Genomic DNA, 17,328 nt, shown 5'->3' on the forward strand with positions numbered 1-17,328 from the left:
TGTCATATGTCAATACGTATGCAGAAGTTGTAGCTATCAAGTATCTGTACCATTAAAGTCATCAAACTGTGGATCTAAAAACTCTATTAGGGTGCATTCACACCCCGATTGTTCAATACGGTTACCGGATCCGGCTCGGAGATGTGAAAACCGGGTGCTCCCGTATCCCAGCCAGACCAAGCCCGCATCTCATTCATTTGAAGGAGCCGACCGGAGTCACATAGTGACTCTGGTCAGCTCATTTTTGCCCCGTATCCAGTTTTGTGATAGACTGAAAACCGTGGTATACCACTCATTCAACTTAATGAGATGCGGGTTTACATATGTCAGATGGTTTGAACAGAGATATTGCAGCCATTGTGAAGGGCAGTGATGATTCGTGGATGAGGCCTCACTCTCTGGCTACCCAGGTCTGGTAAGTGTAATTTTTATTTACCAAGCACTGAGCAGTAATCTAATGTCTAGGAAATCAACATATCCAGAATGCATTACTGCACAGGGAATTGCAATATTACATCTCAGTGTGGCAAGGAAAGGGTGTATTTCCCTTGCTAACTCCGGAGAATCCACCTGTGGCCTGATTAATGAGGTATCAGGAAGGGGAAGTGTGTTTAAAAGGAAAGGAAACAGAAAAGTTGGGGCTTTCCCTGGGAAACAGTATGCTGGCTGTTAGAGGGGGAGACACACGGACCCTGTTTAGGTAACACGCAGAAGGCGCTGCGAGTGGTCCAAGAAGTGGTGTGAACTGTGAGTAACAGGTTGCAGGAGACACATGTTAAACTGGCTGAGGGTAGCTCACCAGTTCGTAGTCAGGGCATGCTGATATGTGTAGTCAGTGAACAGACGGTCTAGGACTTTATTTTTGTTCCCGTTTATGTTTTGTTTTACCTGCAACCTGTGGAAATAAAGCTGGCGAGGAGCCAGACTTGTATGTGGAATTGTGGTCTGTGGTGTTATTGTGAAGAACGTGTCCCGTGGCAAGTGACCAGGACTATCCCAGAGCTAATCCCCAAGGAGGAATCCTTACAATATATATATATATATATATATATATATATATTTAGTGCAATTTCAGAGAATTCGGAAGGCACAGTCTCTATGTTCAGTCAATTAAATGCAGTGGGATAATGGTAATATATTAGCGGTTCAGTGGCCCAGCATAACGGATAATCCGGAATACAGATAATCACATGACCGGTGAGTGCAAGTGTATTCGTTCTGTTATGTGATGTGTGTATATATATATATATATATATATATATATATATAGCAATTAATAGTGGTGCTGTCCACTTGCCAAGGTGAGGTCTCCCACAATTAAATGAAAAAATATGAAAATTAGGGAACCTTTAAAACATATCGATTTATTTAGTCCTTTAAAAATTGTAGAAAAAATGTTTAAATTTATATTAACAATGACAGCCACCAATGCTACGGAGTATACAACTCCACTGTCTATAATAGTCAATACGTTCCATCAATGTCCATTAGTGTTGAGCGGCATAGGCCATATTCGAATTCGCGAATATTCGCGAATATATGGACGAATATTCGTCATATATTCGCGAATATTCGCATATTCGTTATATTCTCGTTTTATTTTCGCATATGCGTAAATTCGCGTATGCGAAAATTAACATATAGAAAATTAGCATACTCGAAAATTCGCATATACGAAAATTAGCATATGCTAATTTTCGCATATGCGAACTTTCGCACGCCAGTCTCACACAGTAGTATTAGAGCCTTTTTTACACCACACAAGCTGGAAGCAGAGAGGGATGATCACTGTGATGTGTACTGTGAAGAAAAAAAAAATAATAATAAAAAAAAACGAATATTCGTAATTACGAATATATAGCGCTATATTCGCGAAATTCGCGAATTCGCGAATATGCGATATTCGCGAATAATATTCGAATTGCGAATATTCGCGAGCAACACTGATGTCCATACACAGTCCACACACTATTTTCCGTACGTGCTAGATGGTGTCGTTAGGATAGAATATTAGCACACTGTTCACATTGGTCCTTTAACTCATAGATAGCGTCCTCGAAGTACTGTGTTTAATATATTGAGGGTTTACATCCAGATAGATGCTTGTATTTTAAACAATGTCCTGGATTATTGGATGTTGTATCCTGCTCAGTCCGTATTTAATTGTACAACTGTTTCCAGTATGGATGGAAAAGAGATAGTGACTATATATCTCATAGTATCATGTTCACATGAGTGATATCTTTCCCAGTCCCTGCTGGCAGTATTAGACAAGTAATTGAACACCTGGGTGTAATTTCTTCCAATGTTGGAACTTTGAATCATAAATCTCAGTTCAGACCATGGTGCGTTATTATATGCCGTTTTTCATTATGTGCTTATTGGACATACATCATTGTTCAGCATCTTTTGTACCATCAAATAGTGCGTCTGCTGTCACAATACAATGTAAGAGACAGATTATTGGACACTTGGGTATAGTTCCTTCCAAAAATGGTACTTTTCAATATAAGTCTCTGTTCAGACCATGGTGCGTTATTAAGTGCGATATTGCGTTATGTGCTTATTTAACATACACCCTTGTTAAGCATACTTTGTACCATCAAATAGTGCGTCTGTTGTCACAAAACAGTATAGGAACATCCACATACCCATGCATTCATTCATATGCTAGAGTGGTTAGAGATAAAGCGGTACTGATCATGATACTGAACCATATATATTATATTCACTGAGCAGTGTCGCTGGTACTACTTGGATATTATGGATTCCTATTGTAGTTATATATAGCCCTTATATCAGCATTGATAACTGCTGTATCCTGGTATTATTCTACTATCAGGTATTATATAGCATGTACTCACTCATGCCTAGTTGACACATGCACTCAGAGTTGTCACCGATATGTTTAGTAACTATGTTAGCATGGTATTAATTTTGGATTCGACACCTCCGTGAGGGTTAAACAAGCCCTCAATGTATTAGGGATGTGTTCAGATACCAATGCGTTTTTAGTGCGTTATATGTAGTATTCTAGTCACTAACATTGTATGAATATTAGACAGTTATATTGCCCATATATGGAATCCAATAGGTGTTTATATAATCCTCATGAGTGACATTATTGCACAGTTATCCATTTTTATGATCTCAACTTGTAACTTTATGTGCTTGCTTGTTGCACTTAATTATAGGCAGGTGAGATTAGGTGCAGTGACCTGCTGCATCTCCACATTTAGGTCTTACATAAAGGGAACTCCAAGGTATTTATGAATGGATGTAAGTCTTCCATAATATATGGTCAAAAACACTGTATTAATTGCTGAGTCCCATTTTATGACCATATAGTATGCTGCATAGTTCATTAAAGTCCAACATTTGGCACATTATGTGATTGTCAACATCATTTTTTTTAACTGAACCTGATATCGATCCCAGCCGTGTTGTGAATCCTCTTTATGTTCTGCTTCAGATGGATATTAGATCACTCTGTATATTCCGGTTCGACGCGTTTCCTTAGCCAGATCCTCAGGAACCGTTTCCTGGCTGATGTTTAGGGATCTATTGAAGTTGATGTCCGACACTGATGGTGGTCAGCATCAAATGAACTCACTCCTACTTCCTTTTGTAGGACGCTTAACCCTCCCCTTACTGCAACTTCCCTGGCTCTCCCAATCCTGTCGCTATACGTCAGTACTCTGACGCTCCCATTCACAGGTATCGGGTTATTCTAGCTCAGGTGCTACTAAGTGGGCTGGTATACTGATTTGACAGGAGAGTTAACTACGTTCTGTCTAGTCACTACAGGGAAATGTATTAACAAGGTATTTTAAACCTAAATTTTGATGGATAAATCTATGTGGATTATTTAGGACATTAAAACAATACTGGAATTTTAGTCTTATTCTATTATTAACAGTGAATATATAGATTACTAAGACTTATCCCTAGTTTAGAATGAAGATTCAGTGATTTAAAGATTCAGGACCTACATTTTGAAATTTAAATGGGTATGTCCAAAATACTCATTACATAGCAGAGACCCAATTTATGTCATTTCTTCCTATTGTATGGATAACCTAACCTATACATTTAGTATTAGATAAAACTAGAATAGGCAATGAACTCATTTATGCCTTTCGGTTTAACAGAATCAATATGAAAAGTCCACCTTGCTTCTGTTTGCAGGAGTATTTTGTCCCAGTTTCCACCTCTAGTGGGTGGAGGGACCACTTCCAAAACTTGGACTTTTAGTCCTTCTGGGGTCCATTCATGATATTGAGAAAAATGGTTACCCACCGGGGTGTCTCTTTGGTGCCTAATGTCTGCAAGATGCTCCTGTATGCTATTTTTCAATGTTCTATAGGTCTTACCGACATAATTTACTGGGCAAGGGCACTTCAGCATGTAAACTACCCCCCTCATGTTGCAATTGGAGAAGTGTTTTAATGGAAAACTCTCTCCTGTACTTGCACTTACGGCAAACTGTCCCTTTTCAATGAATGGACATATGGAACATCTCCCACAGGGATAAGTTCCTTTGAGTCCTGTCCTGAGCCATGTTTCTTGGCTTTTTAGTGGCTCAAAATAGCTCTTAGTAAGCCTATCTTTAAGGTTCTTCCCCCTACGATAGGTGATTTGAGGGCTATCTGATAGGATTGGAGATATTGTTTTGTCTGCTTGCAAAATCGACTAATACTTTTGCAAAATATCTCTAATCTGGCTGGATTTCTCATCGAAGTTGCCTATAATACGAATGACTTCATTCTCTTCTGCTTTTGGTTTAGGCCTAAGTAGTTGATCTCTAGAGCTCTGGAGGGACCTATGGTACGCTCTTTTTAATACCTTGTTAGGGTACCCCCTTTCTCTCAGTCTTTCTCTAAGATCCTGTGCTTTCTCCTTGAATTCAGACAGGGTGGAACAGTTGCGCCTCACCCTAAGATATTGTCCTGTTGGTATACCCTTCCTCAGTGGGAGAGGGTGGTAGCTCTCCCACTGAAGAAGGGTATTAGTTGCCGTTTCTTTCTTATGCAGTGTGGTTTGAATTGTATGATCTGGCATCAATCTTACCTTGATGTCAAGAAACTCAATTTCTTGTGGATTGATGGTATGTGTAAATTTCAAATTAATAGTATTATTGTTCAGAATGTTTACAAATTGTTCGAACCTTGCATTAGACGATGTCCAAATAAGAAGGACATCGTCTATGTATCTGACCCAGAGACTGATGTGTCCATTCCATCATTTCATCAGTGAATACGGTTTGGTCCTCCCACCAGCCTAGATATAAATTAGTGTAACTGGGGGCACAAGGGCTCCCTATGGCTGTTCCACGCTGCTGGTGGAAGGACCTCCCCTCAAAGACGAAATGATTTCTTGTAAGAACAAAAGATAGCAAACGAATAACAAATTCGTTGGGTGCGCTATATTGCAACCCCCTAGTTCTCAGGAAATATTCTGTTGCTTTAAGCCCCAGATCGTGTGGAATACTAGAATATAGGGCCTCCACTCCTCTAATGATGCCAAAAATGAGCCTTCATCTAGTCTTAGATCTTCTAGTCTCCTCAGAACATCCATTGTATCCCTCACAAATGAGGGCAATGAATATACAAAGGGCCTCAAAACCTGATCCACATATTGGCTAGGGGCTTGAGTTAAGTTGTCCACCCCTGTGACAATTGGGCGACCTTTTAATGGGGGATACCCCTTGTGGATCTTGGGGATAGCGTAAAAGCAAGCTGTCTTAGGTGCATCAGGTGGTTTAAGATATTCAAACTCAGCAAGATTAATCAATTTAGCACTTTTGGCCTCATTGAGAATATGTAACAATTCTGCGCTATATTGTTTTGTAGGGTTCTCTACCATTTTTTTGTAGCACTCTGTGTCATCCAACAGACGTAAGCACATTTTCTTATATTCCTCCCTGGCCATCAAAACAATGTGACCCCCTTTATCGGAGGGTTTGATGACCAGGGAGGAATCCTTTTCCAAGGACATCAGGGCCTTTCTTTCTGCTGCAGATACATTTTGTGGTTCTTGTATTGTAGTATTTAAGGACCTCAGTTCTTTAGTAACTACCTCCAGGAATATATCAATGTTGCTATAATCACTTATGGGGGCTGGCCTAGTACGTTTTTTTTATGTAGCTTTGTGAAGGGCCTTGCCCTTCCGTTATTTCAGCTTCTTCAGTCAGGCCAACCATGTCATGGAACAAAGAGATGTCCTCTGTGTCAAGGCCCAATTATCTAATTTGTCTCTGATCCTTCAATAGGAAGTATTTTTTCCATTTCAACTTCCTAGTGAAGAGATTTACATCCTTGACCCATAAAAATTGGTTAAATCTAACTGTGGGAACAAATATACATATATATATACATATATATATATATATATATATATATATATATATATATATATATAGCATAAAACAAAAGGGATGACCGCAGCACTCCATAGATTGAAAAAGAAAATTGTCTTTATTCCATGAACAAAACTTGGTGCAACTTTTCGGTGTCCTCACAACACCATTCTCTGTTGTGAGGACACCGAAACGTTGCACCAAGTTTTGTTCATGGAATAAAGACAATTTTCTTTTTCAATCTATAGAGTGCTGCAGTCATCCCTTTTGTTTTATGCTGTGTATTTGGACCCAGGACCAGGGTCCCAGCGACTGACGCGCACCCCCACTACTTTTTCTATTTTCCACTGAGGTGCTGCTCTACCCTGTTTTCTCTCTCTCTCTCTCTCTCTCTCTCTCTCTCTCTCTCTCTCTCTCTCTCTATATATATATATATATATATACACATACTTATGGGCATAATTCTTCAGGAGAACAAGAGAATCTAAAGAATGTTTTATGCGTATATGAAAATTAAAATTTGATAGGGCTGAACTTGGAGCAGCAACTGTTCTGTACCTACAATTCTCATGCAGATTTGGTCTTATTTTGAGTGAAACACCAATGAATTCAAACAGAATAAATACTAGCTATACTATAAACCAATGATAAATTCATTTTGATGAGCTCAGTCTGTTCTATGTACTCACAATGACGATCACTGCTACTGGACCAAGGAAACTCCAAATTGTAGACTTGGGTTTGAGCCAACAACTGCAGGAAATATAAGATAAAAGCAACCCATTATGGGACTCATATTATACATCTACTATTTTTCTTTTTCATGAATATAACCACACCTTTTACCATAGTGTAATTTTAGCCATTTATTTTTCTGTGCTTCAAGTTAACCCGTATACTCCTTTGCTTGTTTTGACCTTTAATGACCAAGGTTTATTTTTCAAATCTGACATGTATCTCTATATGTGGTAATAACTTTTCAATGCTTTTACTGACTCAATCCATTATGAGAGGTTTGTTTTTTTTGTAAGATATTGTACTTTATATTAGTGACAAATCTTGGTTGATTTTTCTAGATCTGAAATTTTCTGCTTATTTGAAAAATAGTAATTCCACACCACATTAATTATTAATTCACAACTACAACATGTCTATTTTATGTTCCCATAATTTGGTAAACACCCTTTTAGGTCCCTTTCACACTACATAATTTTAATTCACTAAGAGCCTCCATTTTTTTGAGCAAGAGTACTGCTGCAACCTTTCTTTCTTTTTTTTGTAAATTCTGTATTTGCCACAGCAGTGTGCACCTGTGTATTAGGTAGTTGTGCTGGCTGTTTTTCTTTTTTGTGTTTTTGCTTTACAAGCAAGGTGGAATGACACACTCTCTAGCCCTGCACCCCTTCCTGTCCACAGGAGGTTTTAAATTGGTAGTGAATCCTGCCTTTCACCCAGTCAGAGACCATATGCCCAGCAGAAGGTGAGTGTATTAAACATGTCAGGGTCCCATCCAAAATGAGACCACCTTCGCGTAATGGATGGGGGAGACGTTTTGATCAGAAAGTGCGCTAAAAGACTCCATTTTTTGACCAAGAGTGTTGCTGCAACCTTTCTTTTTTTTTCTGTACATTATTTTTTATGATGGGGACCCTAAAGGTGGTTAGTTGGAATGTTCGGGGGCTTAATTCTAAGTTCAAAAGGGCCTTATGTCTAGACTTTGTGAAACGCCAGTCTCCTCACATTATTTGTCTACAAGAGACCCATTTTATGGGTCAGAAAGTTCTTGCCCTAAAAAGGGCTTGGATAGCGTGGGGTAATCATGCCTCATACTCCAATTATGCTAGGGGTGTCTCTGTGTTAATCACCAAATCCCTGCCGTTAGCCTTCTCTCAGGCGGCCTGTGACTACTTTGGGAGATTTGTAATATTACATTGTTCTCTGGGTTCTTTCTCCTTTGTTCTTGTCTCTGTGCTGGAGCTAATTGCTAACAAACTGTTGTCTTTTCCCTCTGATCCTTTTCTTTTCATAGGTGATTTCAGTGTGGTTCCTGATCCAATGCTTGACCGCATCAATGCTGCTGACCTTTGCTCCTTCTCATTTAACACCTGGCGCTTGGCATTGGGCCTGACCGACCTCTGGAGGGGAAAGTACCCAACTGCATCCTCCTTTTCTTTTTACTCTGCAGCTCAATTGATCTCGTGCTGATGTCTGAGGACCTCCTTCAGGCGGTAAGAGATGTTTCCTACACCACTAGGGGGATCTCAGACCATTCTGCTGTACTGGTAGTTCTCCACTTAGGCCCTAGTCCCCCTTCCCGTATCTGACGCATGCACCCTAGCTAGCTGCATGATGAGGCAGTAGTGAGGGTTGCCCATGCTGAGTATTGGGAGAACAATGCTTCTTATCCTGATCCCTTAGTTCAATTTGACACATACAAAGCAATGGTTAGAGGAGCCTTTATCGCAGGTGTAGCGGGTCAGAGGAAAATTAGGTCGGATATGGAGGGTAGGCTGTTGCAGGAAGTGAGTGTGTTGGAGGCAGAATATGTTGGGAATCCATCTCCTGATAATGAGAGGGCGTGGGCAGAGGCTCAGAGGTCTTTGTTTATTTTTTTGTAAGATAGGGTCCAGTTGCGGTTGGTGGATAGGGAGACTGCCCTGTTTGAATTCAGAGACAAGAATGGTAAACTGTTTGCGTATTTAGTGAGGGCTAGTCACCATGCTGGATCTATTCCTTGTATTAGGGGCCGAGATGCTGCTGTGGTGGAGAAGCAGGACTTTGTGCACTGAGGACAAGCAAGGTTCTGTGCACTGAGGACAAGCAGGGCTCTGTACACTGAGGACAAGCAGGTCTCTGTACACTGAGGACAAGCAGGGCTCTGTACACTGAGGACAAGAAGGGCTCTGTACACTGAGGACAAGCAGGGCTCTGTACACTGAGGACAAGCAGGGCTCTGTACACTGAGGAAATGCAGGGCTCTGTACAGTGAGGATAAGCAGGGTTCTGTACACTGAGGACAAGCGGGGCTCTGTGCACTGAGGACAAGCGGGGCTCTGTGCACTGAGGACAAGCGGGACTCTGTATACTGAGGACAAGCGGGGCTCTGTATACTGAGGACAAGCGGGGCTCTGTGCACTGAGGACAAGCAGGGGCTCTGTACACTGAGGACAAGCAGGGGCTCTGTATACTGAGGACAAGCGGGGCTCTGTATACTGAGGACAAGCGGGGCTCTGTATACTGAGGACAAGCGGGGCTCTGTGCACTGAGGACAAGCAGGGCTCTGTGCACTGAGGACAAGCAGGGCTCTGTGCACTGAGGACAAGCAGGGCTCTGTGCACTGAGGACAAGCAGGGCTCTGTACACTGAGGTTCTATGACATGTCCCCGGCTTACACAGCAGGAAGACTGACAAGGCAGGAGCCTGCACAGAGTCCTTCTTGTCCCGCCCCTTCTTTCCTTATTTTGTCTATGAGGCGGCAATTTTTCTCCCAAAAATTTTAAGATTTTTTTAAGCAATGTATATTACAAATATGCATAAAATGTTTTTGCAAACAACAGGTACACTTTAACCCCTTTACTCCTTAGCTTGTTTTGACCTTAATGACCAAGGCAAATTTTTAAAATCTGATATGTGTCCACTTATTTGGTAATCATTTTGGAACACTTTCACTTATGAAAGTGATTCTGAAATAGTTTTTTCGTGACATATTGTACTTTACATTAGTGGTAAGTTTTGATATATTCAGCGGATATATTAAGGTGTTGACAAGGAAATGCACCTCAAAATTTATTCCCCAAATTCTGATCTATTTAGAAATATCCCATATGTGACCTTTGTGTGCTACATGACTTACACACAGGCCTCAGACTTGAACGCGTGCTGTGTGGATTTTGGGGCCTCTTTTTAGTTTAGGATATTTTGCTGGCATCATATAAAGTTGCAGAGGCCTTGGAATGCAAAAATATTTTGGGGAGATAAGTTGATGCTTTGTTTGGTACCATTCTGTGGTACATGTGACACTGATCGTTTTTAATTGCTTTTTAATGAGGTGGTATAACTAAATAGAATCTATTCTGTGGTTGTTTTTTATAATTTTTTTTAGGTTGTTCATTTTGCGGTATAAATGACATGTTAACTTTACTCTGCAGGTTGATACGATTATGGCAATACCAAATTTATATTTTTTTATATTTTAGTACATATAGCATAAAAACTATTTTTGTAAAAAATAAAAACATGTTTTTAATTTTTTACAAAAATAGTTTTGTACTCCACTGAATTATGCCTATGCCTGTCAGTTTTACACTGGCAGACATAGGATAGCAGATCAGTCTCTACTTTAGGTAGAGGCTGATCAGCTTCTGTTACCATGACAATGGAGGTCAGGCCTCCGGTTGCCATGGCAACAATCGGCTCTCTGATTTCACTTTGCAGAGTGCCAATCAGTATCAGAGGGAGCTCCCTTCCTCCTTAATAGATGCTGCGGTCACAGTGACTGCAGCGTCTACAGGGTTTACTCAAGATCAGAGCGCAGCTCTGACGGGCCCCCCTCTATTCCAATCGTTTCACAGAGGAGAGGTGGAAAGAGGAGACCCCCGCTATATCCCTGCCATTGGTCTGTCTTTACTGACAGACCAATAGGAGCGATTGCCAGCCAGGGACCGAATCGATTGGTCCAAGGTGGGCTTCAGGGACACTTGGCTGTTGACACTCGGCAAACAACGATATGTTCGACTATTCTACGCTTCTAATGTTTTTGTTACATCATGACTGTAATGCACAGAGCAAGATCTAGAATGACATGGTTTGGAGTTTGGTGTGGAGGAACTGAAGATCCCTGATGCCAGCCCCATATAACACCATTCAGATGATTTGGTATACAGCCAACAGCAATGTCTGACCTTAGAAATGCTTTTTTGACTGAATAGGACAAAGTCCCACAAACGTTATTTAAAATCTTGTTGCCTTACTAGAAGAGCAGTGGCTGTTACCACAAAAAGGAGCCCAACTACTTATAAATGGGCTATGATGTCTAACAATTTCATATAGATGAATTGTAGAGGTGGCCATGGGCCCATACTTGTCCTCCATTTATCTTTGATGCTCTGTGGAAAGTTTTCTCACAGATGCATACAGAATACAGTGGTATTTCCCCAATATGTTGCTGTACAGGACCCTATGACATAAACATCTATGAGCAGGATTATTTTCTTTTTGTTTTATTATGAGGTGTCTGAATGTTCTATGATAGTTGCCATTTCATTGGGTCAGATCTTTGCCTGATTGTAGTTCTCGACCAAATAATATTTTAAAGTGGAACAAATAGGAGTTAAAAATCTAAAAATATTATTATTGTTTAAAGAAGTGACAAAAACCATACTTAAAGAAAACTGAGGAGGACTTACTAGTTATCTGTGCCATAGCCATCGGGCTGTATTGCTGCAGAGATCCCAACAATGACACTTGGAACCCCAAACCCCAGCAAACACATCACTGGGAAATTTGACCGCCGAGAAGTCAAATAATTCACAGCTCTAAGGTTACGGACAGTCATAAACAATAGAACACTCTCTATAGACATCCAGCAGAATGCACAGAGGAATAGGAAGTGGAGACCACCAGCAATAATAGAGCAAAGGACCTGCATATAAGGGAGAAGGGGAGATCAGAAGTATGTAAAATATATTACGATCTTCACATAAATATGTCTCATAATGTCTGGCAGGGAGTGTGAAGCAGACACAGGAGCGGAGCACACTTCATAAATGTTGCGTACTGGCTGTGTTCTGCAGCAGTTCAACCCTCTAGATCCACCAGTATATAGAGGGGGGTTCCACTTTGCCACCGGATTGCACACACAATGTGGGGTGCTGAGCAGTTAAATAGGTTGTCGACAAATACATTATATATGGGTGTGTGTATGTATATGTGTGTGTATATATATATATATATATATATATGGTCAGTACTTTCCTCGGGGAGAGGACACCTCTTCAGGTGTAACGGAGATTCAAGTTAGGCCATTTAGCCCTCCGCGGGCTTCTGGTTAAAAAAATATTTAAATTAGCTCACCACACCACGTTCACAGGTAGTGTGTCCTGCAAAACAGCTCAGGCTCCATTTTTTTACCCAGAAGCCCGCGGAGTGCTAAATGGCCTAACTTGAATCTCTGTTACACCTGAAGAGGTGTCCTCTCCCCGAGGAAAGTACTGACTCCGTTTAAAGCCACAGGCCTCTCACCACAGCCAAGCCAGATCACCCTGCTCTGTACTGACGAGGGGCAAACACCCCGAAACAGCTGTCTGCTTCTCAGCCTTTTGGCTAAGATCAAGTGTGGTATCTGTTCTTATCAGTTTTCATGCTGGTGGGGATGGGTGCTGCATGGAGGATGCAGGTGTACCAGGGCTTTCCGGGGCTGGTTCTGAGGAATCAGCTTGACGGCTGCCCCGATGTGACCTGTTCCCTCCGGGTCTCGCCATGAGGCTGAGAGGGTCTGGAGCCGAGGTATTTTTGTGCCTCAGGGAGTGGTGACCCCGAGGTGCCGAAACTCACTGGGAGGATTGGCTCACTGAGTTGAAGCACGGGCACCATAATCTCTTCACCTTATGGCACTCACCTCTTGATTCCCGGCCTTCTGGCTAGGATCAGAGAAATTTTTATAGATCCGGCCGGATGTCCGGGCAGTATATCTTAACACATTCGCTTATTTATTTCTTTTTGTCTCACTGTGTCACTTTTTTCGTGTTGTGTGTTCACAGGATTTGTCAGGATGCGGTAGCCCTTCTGGGTGTCCCTCCTGGCGGTCTAGGGGAGGTGTGTGTGGTCATTAGGCACCTCCCTGCAAACACCCCGGGTACTCCTGCTTTGGCAGGGTACCTACCGTTATCGGCTCTGCGGGCAGATACCTTGGCTAACGCCAAGGGGGATGCCGGGAGCATTTGTGGTCCCCTAGTAGCTTCGGCGAAAAGGGACATCGAACCTGGAACCTCGCAGGTACCTTTTGGTCTGGAGGCGAAGGCTAAGGTTTGTTTGGGGGTCACAGGACACACTACTGTCAGGATTCGGCAGGCTGGAGGTGTATACTCTTTGTCAGAGAGGGATTGGCGTGAACCTTGTCGGTGGGCCGGTTCTAAGTTGCTACTGGTTTTCACCAGAGCCCGCCGCAAAGCGGGATGGACTTGCAGCGGCGGTAGCAACCAGGTCGTATCCACCGGCAACGGCTCAACCTCTCTGACTGCTGAGATATGCGCGGTACAAGGGATTAGACAAGAGCAGGGTCGGACGTAGCAGAAGGTCAGGGCAGGCAGCAAGGATCGTAGTCAGGGGCAACGGCAAGGAGGTCTGGAACACAGGCTAGGAAGACACAAGGAATGCTTTCACTGGCACAATGGCAACAAGATCCGGCATGGAAGTGCAGGGGAAGTGAGGTAATATAGGGAAGTGCACAGGTGAAGACACTAATTAAAACCCATGCCCCAATCAGTGGCGCACCGGCCCTTTAAATCGCAAAGACCCGGCGCGTGCGCGCCCTAGGGAGCGGTGCCGCGCACGCCGGGGCAGCACAGACGGGGAGAGAGTCTGGTAAGCGGGTCGGGATGCGCACCACGAGCGGGCGCGTCCCGCATCGCGACTCTCATCGAGGCTGGGAACATTATCGCAGCGCACCCGGTCAGCGGGTCTGACCGGGGCGCTGCGAACAGGAGAATGCTGTGAGCGCTCCGGGGAGGAGCGGGGACCCGGAGCGCTCGGCGTAACAACTATCTGTGAAGGTGGTGTGGTGAGCTAATTTAAATATTTATATATATATATATATATATATATATTGTATAAAAATAAAATAGAAGTAGTAAGAATATATATGGTAGGGTTTCATTACAAAGTACAAGTGGTTTTTCCAAAACAACAGTCAATGATATAACTATGTAGTTGGGAAATTAAAAATCATGGCTCCTAGAAGGTGCAAAGAAAAAATGAAAATACAACAATGAAAATTGGTCTTGCCCATAAGGAGTTAATGTAACTTTACCAGTGATCAACAACCAGGAAACCAACCAAGTACGGTAATATTCTAGCCGACTTACCCTGCAGCTTGTTTGATGAAGTCCAACCAAAAACAGAACTTGTCCCAGGAAAAGGCAACTGCACATAGTTGTCAAGACAGATGTGTGAGCGCTCCTCAAAGAGCGACAGAGGTTTAATGTGAGAAGAGACAGTACCAGGCAGACAACAGATAAACTTAAGCCAATTTGTGACACAATTGTAAGACCAAGATTGTCCTATGAAAAAAAAATCACCAATAAGTTTCACTAGGTGAATCATCCCATAAAAATAGACCCTGATAAATGAATGAATACCTCATGTCCAAATGGTGCTATGATTACCGCAAAGCTGGATAAATGGTTACAGGAGCAGGTGGTGTGTGTGTCATTAGATTTGGAATATTCAGTGGTACATCCATCAGTGCTCCAGTCATTCTTTTTAGGATCCCAGAACACACATGTTGGAACTTTAGAATTTTGAAATGTCTGAAATTATTATTTGACATTTATTGACAATCATTGGTTCTATATTTCATATGCATATGAGCATTGGAAATAGCCATAATATGAACTAAATCAAAATGCATGAATGTTTCCCCATTCTTTCTGTCAAGCAGATAGGTGGAATAATGGAGAAAATTCTAATGTCTTAATGCCAAACTTGTTTAAGGAAGTAATTCAGTGCTAAAAAATAATAATAATAATAATAATAATATAGTGAAGGAAAATAGAAAAATACCTCATACTTACATACTCCAGGTCCCCCGAAGCTCTCTTTCAGCTCTGTCTGCTCCCCTGATCTTCCTGCTTCCAAAACGAGTGCATGTTGCAGGACCCTACCCCCTTAACCAATCGCAGGTCCGGCAACAAGTGCTTGTCTCGGAAGCCAGAAGAAAAAATAAGATCGGGGGATCGAAGGGAACCAAACAAGAGTTGTGGAGGACGGTGGGTTACTAGGTATGTTTTTTTTTGCCTTAACCCATCACCATAAAGGGGTACTCCAGTGCTTAGACATCTTATCCCCTATCTAAAGGATAGGGGATAAGATGCCTGATCGCGGGAGTCCCACTGCTGGGGACCCCTGTGATCTTGCACGCGGCAACCCGTTTGTAATCAGCCCCCGGAGCGAACACGCCTGATTCCCGGCGACCACAGGGCCGACGGCGTGTGACGTCACGCCCCCACCCCCTGTGTGACATCATGCTCCGCCCCTCAATGCAAGCCTATGGGAGGGGCGGAGCGTGAGGTCACACGCGGGCGGAAGCGTGGCGTCACATGCCGCCGGCCCCGTGATCGACAGTAATCAGACCCGGAGCGAACACTCTCCGGGGACTGATTACAAATGGGGTGCCGCATGCAAGATCAAGGGGCTCCCCAGCGGCAGGACTCCCGTGATCAGGCATCTTATCCCCTATCCTTTGGATAGGGGATAAGATGTCTAAGCACCGGAGAACCCCTTTAAGGTTCTACATATTGCTCTGTTATTGGAATGAACATAAATCAGATCATAAATCATTTTGCAACCTCAATCTGGCACTTTCTGTGATGTTTTGTAGCTGTATGGATCTTATGCATTTTTTCCTCAGAATACTTTTTAAATGAGAATTTTTCACTTTCAGCTTTTTCACTTTAAAAACTTTTTCATGCATTGTCCTCTCTTCTTTGCAATTACTAACAAAGCCTCAGCCCCATAATACAAACCTGAATATGAGCAAGGGTGAATGTCACCTGTGAAGTTAGATTGCGTGTAATGGCACCAGTCACCACCCTTGTATTGATTTCATAATCTTCTGAGACTTCATTAAAGGTGGATTCAAAGTCTTGGTAGACAATAAAAACGGCACCATCTGATGGACCTGAGAAAGTTGATAAACATGTCACTAATATCACTGTCCATACTGTCCTCCCTGAGCAGAACCAGATAAAAGTATGGAATCTTGTAGGTAATGCTCCATGGCTAAAAAGCATACAAAACAGTATTTTATCAGAAGGTGGAAAACTGTCCCTCTAGTTCTATCCATAGGTACATAAGCTCTTAGTTCTTTCAAACAACTTCCCTACAATGAACCTATGTGATCTGTAATATAAGTAAATAACTTAATTTACCAAAAATGACACTCGTAACCCTTTCCTTGCTTTGATTCTACTGCTGCCGTTTCTGTCATTTCTATTCACATGCCACCTTGCAAAGCCAGGATATGAGTAACCCCCTTTCCATCCAAATGTCATCTATAGTAGTGTACTGTAAAAAAAATTTCTTGTCCTGTCCACTTTCACCAGCAATATGTATTGGCATCAGTGGCATATCTACCATAGAGCAGATATATGCAGAGACAAAAAGAAACAGACAGGGGAAGGTGCTGCCTTGTGCCGTTACCAGGGGTGAGATGGTTAAATCAGGGGTTCTGATTTCTCATGTACCTTGTGATGTTGGGCTCAGAGCTCAACATCTATAGTAGCATAAAAAATGTAGTGCGGGGCTGCCTCCGGACCCGGGTCTACCTGATGAGGGTGGCTGAAGGATGCTTGAGGTTCCCCTGACAGTTGCCGAATGGGAAGTAACAAGCCAGGTAATTTTCGGGTTGCACAATGCAAATTTCAGAGAGCCATGGATGCCGTGGATTAGATTATAGTTCTTTATTCACTTGAAAAAGAGAGCGGACCGCTCTCGGAACGCGTTGTCTACGTGAATAAAGAACTATGATCTAATCCACGGCATCCACAGCTCTCTTAAATTTGCGGCGTGCGCCCCAAAAATTACTTGGCTTTTTTCTTCCCCGTTCTGCAACTGCCAGCGGAACCTCAAGCATATCTACCATAAAGGCATGGCACACCACTGCTATGAAGCCCCGTGTGAAGGGACACATGTTCTGGATCCCAGTGGGGAAAAAAAGTAGTTAGTCAGCCACCAATTGTGCAAGTTTTTCCACT

General features: G+C 42.5%; 1 protein-coding gene, 1 long non-coding RNA gene and 1 pseudogene across 2 annotated transcripts in view; 2 read left to right on the forward strand and 1 right to left on the reverse strand.

Moving 5' to 3' along the window:
• The window catches only part of LOC130367855 (uncharacterized), a 401,538-nt gene that overhangs the window by 299,529 nt on the left and 84,681 nt on the right, over window positions 1-17,328 (forward strand). The window lies entirely within an intron of this gene.
• LOC130367851 (adhesion G protein-coupled receptor E1-like) overlaps window positions 1-17,328 on the reverse strand; it is a 117,796-nt gene that overhangs the window by 15,318 nt on the left and 85,150 nt on the right. Inside the window, exons 10-14 of the mRNA XM_056570738.1 lie at window positions 16,099-16,253; window positions 14,713-14,883; window positions 14,440-14,634; window positions 11,764-11,999; window positions 7,048-7,111 (exon numbers count right to left, since the gene is read on the reverse strand). Of these exons, the coding sequence (XP_056426713.1) occupies window positions 7,048-7,111; window positions 11,764-11,999; window positions 14,440-14,634; window positions 14,713-14,883; window positions 16,099-16,253 (821 nt within the window). The remainder of the gene's footprint in view (window positions 1-7,047; window positions 7,112-11,763; window positions 12,000-14,439; window positions 14,635-14,712; window positions 14,884-16,098; window positions 16,254-17,328) is intronic.
• On the forward strand, window positions 12,660-12,819 carry LOC130267925 (U2 spliceosomal RNA; annotated as a pseudogene).

The sequence above is a fragment of the Hyla sarda genome, chromosome 4, assembly GCF_029499605.1.
Source record: "Hyla sarda isolate aHylSar1 chromosome 4, aHylSar1.hap1, whole genome shotgun sequence".
In the NCBI taxonomy this organism is placed as follows: Eukaryota; Metazoa; Chordata; class Amphibia; order Anura; family Hylidae; genus Hyla; species Hyla sarda.